Source organism: Glycine soja, chromosome 19, assembly GCF_004193775.1.
Source record: "Glycine soja cultivar W05 chromosome 19, ASM419377v2, whole genome shotgun sequence".
NCBI lineage: Eukaryota > Viridiplantae > Streptophyta > Magnoliopsida > Fabales > Fabaceae > Glycine > Glycine soja.
In genome coordinates, this window is record NC_041020.1 from 12,907,331 (window position 1) to 12,912,832 (window position 5,502).

Here is a 5,502-nt window from a genome sequence, read left to right on the forward strand (position 1 = left end):
TTATATTAAATATTTTGGCACACAGTATCTTTAGGACTTGAAACATAAATGACTTGAAACATAAATAACATGTAAATCTATCTCGCTTTGTTTTGAAATTTGTTTGTTTCTTAATTGAAACAACAAAGACAAGAATTTAACACATGCTCTTATAAACTAATTATCTCAAAAACACAAATTTAAAACTTCATGAATTGTTTAATTGAAATTACTCACTGTATTTAATTAATTTAATACCCTCTTAGTTTAGTATTAGAGTTGGATAAAAAAAATAATTAAAAGTAGTTATCTGGGTTTCTGACATGAGTGGCTCATTTTCCTTCCACCTCATCGTAGTTTCAGCATTTTTTTATATATGTGTTACTTGATATTTTTTTTTTGTGACTAGTTATGAATTATTATTTTTATTTTTTTTTATTTTTCTGCTTTTGGTAGACCTGGACAGAGGTTGCCATGGAAGAGGAAATTGAATACATTCATCCCATACTAAAGAGAGGTGTTTAAAGGAAGAATCGGCTAGGCAAGGTGTAAAAATACACGTTCTACAAAAACAGAGGAAGTGAAACCAAAAAAGACGCATAAACCATTTTCTATCTAAAAAGTCTGAAGTGTATCAGAATTAAATAAACAAAGAGCAGTAGTGACAAAGGTAGCCATTAACAAAACTAAGAATACAACCATCTGCACAATTTGCAGCTCATACATCAATCCGATAGTCATACTTCAACTGGCCGAGCTAAAAAATTGTTCGGTCATCTATAGGCTGGCGAGAGGGTGCTGCTAATAACTAATGGGACTTAACAATATCATTAACAGTTTTCCATTTTTTAGAAAATAAAAATATGTAGCCTAAAGAACTGAATAACCAAACAAACTACAAACTTGCTTTGATGCTAGAAATATTAGTCCTAGACTATAAGTCTTCGATGACATGCTTCTATCTTCCATAAGGATGGTATCGACCAGTTCCTGCACCTGCGTATCCCCCTCTAGTCCCATAAAATGAGCCTCCAGCAGGCCCCCCATATCCACCGCCTAAGCTGGCATCATAGCTGCTTCCATAGGCACTACCAGAGGAACCACCACCAACACCACCATATGCCCCATAACCGTCACTAGGTCCACCATACCCACCAAGATCATAGCCTCTGCCATAGCCTCCACCATATCGACCAGCATACCCAAGTGAAGGATCACCTCTATATGGCCCCATGGCACTGGCATATCCTCCATACCCACCAAATTCACTTCCAAAGCCACCATAAGCACCTGCACTTCCCCTACCACCATAGGCACCACCTGACCTATAGCCACCCATACCAAAATTACCACCAAACCCATCATAACCATCTCCATATCCGCCACCATATGAAGACCGGGAGTCATTATAGCGCTTGGATGATGGAGCTGGTGGATTTGGCTTCTTTGGTTCTGCCTTCTTGATTTCCACCTACAAAGGAAAGATAACCACACTCCTTAAACGGTAAGTCATTTAATGAAAATAAATAAATAAATGAATGAAAGTGAAACAATTCAAGTGTCTTGAATCTTTCACATGATAGAAAATTGGAAATATATTCTGTTTAATGTTAAAATGATTGTGAATTTATGATTCATAACAAGCATATACTTTATATCATACACAACTGTAGATCAAACAGTAAGACCTAAAAACATGCCTCCTTGATGTTGTAACTTGTAAGATGAAGCTATGTGCATCAAGAACCTCCTAGATGTTCTAAGATCAAGCTACAAGACTAATTGAATTAACACAAGCAACAAGGGTGTCAAGTCTGGAAAAATCAACACAATGCCCTCATACCCTTCTTTCTGAAGTAGTTTACTACATAACTTGGAAGAAACAAATTACGGTAGCCTTAAGAACAAAAGGCAATTCTCACTCGTTCAATCCAAACAATAAATGCTGGGTCTAACTACTAAGCAATGTTTTCAATCTCAAATAGCGGCGTGTAGCAGCGGGAACCAAAAACATTATAACAGGATAGGCACTATTTTGAAATTTTACTTAAATGCAAGTTTACTAGATAGGAATTATCAACTATCAACTATCATCTTCTAAATCCAAGTCTTCCTTTTCATTTTCACTACTATTACAGTTGTAGATTTCATTTTTTGAAATCAAAATCTCAAACATATAATTTTTAGAAATCAAAACCTTAAAACATAACAACCCAAAAAAGCTCTAATGTCTCCTATCTCTATTCAGGATTTCACAACTACAGTTGCTCCCCTAGGGCAGCCAGATAGTGGGCAGGGGTCACTCTGCACCGCTACTCCACTATAGCGGCACTATAGCCTGCTATATAAAACCCTGCTCCTAAGTATTGAAAATCATTCCAGATAGGAAATGCATTAGACCAAGAAATAATGGATACTTAAATTTGACCCAGCAGGTTCCGGATTTGGTATTTTCCGAGGACCCAGCAGATTTTAGCTGTGATATAACCTAACTTGGTCTAAACTCATTAGTTACATCAACACATGAATTCTAGGACATGTTGCAAATCTCTTGCATTATAAAAATGTAATTTTTCTCATCAAGCAAAAGTCCATGTTACATTTGAAACCCTTTGAAGTTTCACTTTTTTTATTTTTTGGATTTCACCAAGGGCATCCCCAACTGATAGTCACAGACTAATTTCTTTCAAGGCATAAGGATCACCAATGTGGGTTTTGAATCCCTAAAAAAGTCTTCTCCGTACACAAAGGCTAGGAATTGAACCCCTAACAACATGCTTAAGAAATCCAGCTATCTACCAAGTACCAACTACGTTGGACCTAGTTGGCACTTTTTAGTTTTAGTGTTTTACTTTTATATAAATAAGAACAAGGCAAATAAGTCATCATCCATGGACTTGAGCATTAAAGTTATTGCCTAGCCCATGCTCATCCCGACACAGACAATATTCACCACCAAAACATTGCAGCCAGTGGATTGTTTTCAATAGAAAAATCAGATATCACAACAATTTGACTTGTAACAGTTACATAGCTTAAGTTAATGATGGTTCATAAGCTTAAGCAAGCACAAATTTTAAGAAGGGAAATTCAGGGTGTCCATAAAACAATAAATCACTCCAACTGATAGCTTGTCCTTTTAACCTGAACTTAAACCCCAAGATTTAGAAATTAGCTATAACATCAAATTGTATTTGTTCCCCTCTACCCTAATCCTTTATCTGCTAGAGGTAGTTTAATTTTTGGATAAATAATGACTCACCTGAGCTCCAGCAAACTCAATTTTGTTCCCCACAGATAAGAGATCATCAACAGCTTCTTCAGAGTCATAAGTGATAAAGCCAAATCCACGTGAACGATTAGTAGAGTGGTCCCGCATTATTTGGTGATCTTTGACTTCTCCATAGCGTGTAAAGAAGTCCCTAAATTCATCTGCACAAGTGAATCTCCAATTAAAATAGTAAAATCTGCAAAGGATCTATTTTCTGTAACTCTTTTATGGTTAGCTAGTTACTTTCCAAGTCAATAATTGCTTTTCTAGAAAGCAACCATGTAAGTCCATCATTCAAACCAGGTTAGTTAACTACACAACCAGCTCACACATGACATACCATAAACATCCATGCAAAAAGGCACAGAAACCTCATAAAGGATTTCCTTGTGTACAATGTAAGAACAAAACCTCCAACAAAAAGTTAAAACAATACACATAAAAATGAACTTTAGAATTTGAAACATAGATACATTCTAAAAAGAATTTCAACAAACTAGACATGTTTTCAAGGCATCTATTTATTGATGTATAAAGAATTATATGATAACACCACTTCTCAATATTTAACATATTTATTATTTTTATTAATATATATATATATATATGCCCATTGTTCACGCTCAAATTTTAAATTTTATAACACTAAGGTGTCTACAACATCAACACCTCACAGTCAACAGGTGAAAAATTAGCTCAATTGAAACACTACCTTCAGTAACAGTCGAAGGAATTCCACCCACAAAAATCTTCTTCGTTCGGAAGTCCTTTGAGTTCGAGCCAGCAGCCCCCCTCGGTATCGTCCGCTTAATCTCCACCTACAAACAAAACCATTCAATGCATCAGATTTCATTTCCCTTTCGTTCTGTTCCCTCCTTTAAGTCTTTAACAATCAATACTCAAAAAGATTCAAAATTCAAACGCAAGTGTCAATTATCACCTGCTTGCCATTGATAATGTGAGTGTCCTCAATCACTGTATCAACCACGGAGGGATCAGCGTAAGTTATGAAGCCGAAACCACGCGGCTGGCCGGTCTTCCGGTCCTTCATGATGACGGAATCCGTTATCTCACCGTATTTACCAAAGTGCTTGATGAATTGCGCTACACAAAATTATAAAAAAAAAATAGTTAATTACACGAATGCTCATTGGTAAACCCGAAAAGAAAACAAACCAACGCAATACAAATAGAAAACACTCACCAATCGTCGTTTCTCTCGCTAAACCCCCTATGAATATCTTTCTGCAATCAATGGGTCCAGGGTAATTAGATAGAACCAAATCTAAGAAATTTCGAGGATACAATCAAGAAAAAGTACAAGAAAAAGAAAAGGATAAAGTTGAATGGTTTGTACGGAGCTAGTTACCGACCCAGGACTGGCGCCGTCCCCGGTGAGGGGTTGGGGCTTGCCGTCTTCATCGTCGTCGCGGTGGGAAAAGGATCTAACGACGTCGTTGGCGTCTCCGTCGACCGCGTGGTGATTGCTGGGCGGTGAGTCCATCACTCTTTAGCAACAACTCGAAAAGCAGATAGGGGAACGGATTTCGCAAGATACAGAGAGAGAGAGAGAACGCGGACAGGTTAGTAATGTATGTAACCCTAGAGTTTTATTTTACTTAGGGTTTTTAGGTTCTTATCTGTAAAATAAAAAAAAGGTTCTTATATATAAATCATGTTTTTATCAGTATATGTACATCAAATTAAACTAGTAGATAAACGTTTGAGTCCGTGTAAGATTATTATACGCGATAAAGTTCTCCTTTTAAGTACAGTTTGCATGTCTAATACTCAAACTTGAAACCTCTGGTTGAATTAAAAATAATTTTATGTCGATGAATTCACATGTTTGATGGTCAAATTCATCATTTACGTAGTAAATTAATTTTTTTGAAAAAAAGTATTAGTAATACATTTAATTTAATACTGCTAATTTAATATTTATATAAATAATTTGACTCCACAATACATGGCAATTTTCTAATTTAACTGGAAATGTATTAAATTATAATTAATAAAATATATCCTAAAAATAAAATTTTAAATAAATATTAATATTAATAATATTTAAGAAATAATATATATATATATATATATATATATATATATATATATATATATATATAAAACTAGTATGTTGACCTGTCACTTGTATAAATTAATAATTACTTATATTTTATCTGAACATATAAAATAAATATTAAAAAATTGTAATCTTTCTGAGTTTTTTTTATGTAATATAATTTCTATAT

General features: G+C 34.9%; 1 protein-coding gene across 1 annotated transcript; it reads right to left on the reverse strand.

Annotated features, from left to right (window-relative positions):
* Positions 1-591: 591 nt before the first annotated feature.
* On the reverse strand, positions 592-4,890 carry LOC114400291 (heterogeneous nuclear ribonucleoprotein A3-like). Its single transcript, XM_028362665.1, has 6 exons — positions 4,624-4,890; positions 4,455-4,495; positions 4,191-4,354; positions 3,963-4,068; positions 3,242-3,411; positions 592-1,450 (listed from the first exon to the last, which is right to left on the reverse strand). Exons 1-6 carry the CDS (start codon positions 4,752-4,754, stop codon positions 938-940), a joined length of 1,125 nt encoding a protein of 374 aa, XP_028218466.1. The 5' UTR covers positions 4,755-4,890; the 3' UTR covers positions 592-937.
* Positions 4,891-5,502: the final 612 nt, after the last annotated feature.

Bases quoted from the DNA above. Each gene is read 5' to 3' on its own strand.
- LOC114400291 (XM_028362665.1), bottom strand. From the start codon at position 4,754: ATGGACTCACCGCCCAGCAATCACCACGCGGTCGACGGAGACGCCAAC. The intron at 4,355-4,454 runs GTGAGTGTTTTC...AATTTTGTGTAG, and splicing joins AGCGAGAGAAACGACGATTG to CGCAATTCATCAAGCACTTT. The intron at 4,069-4,190 runs GTGATAATTGAC...TTTTGTTTGTAG, and splicing joins ACATTATCAATGGCAAGCAG to GTGGAGATTAAGCGGACGAT.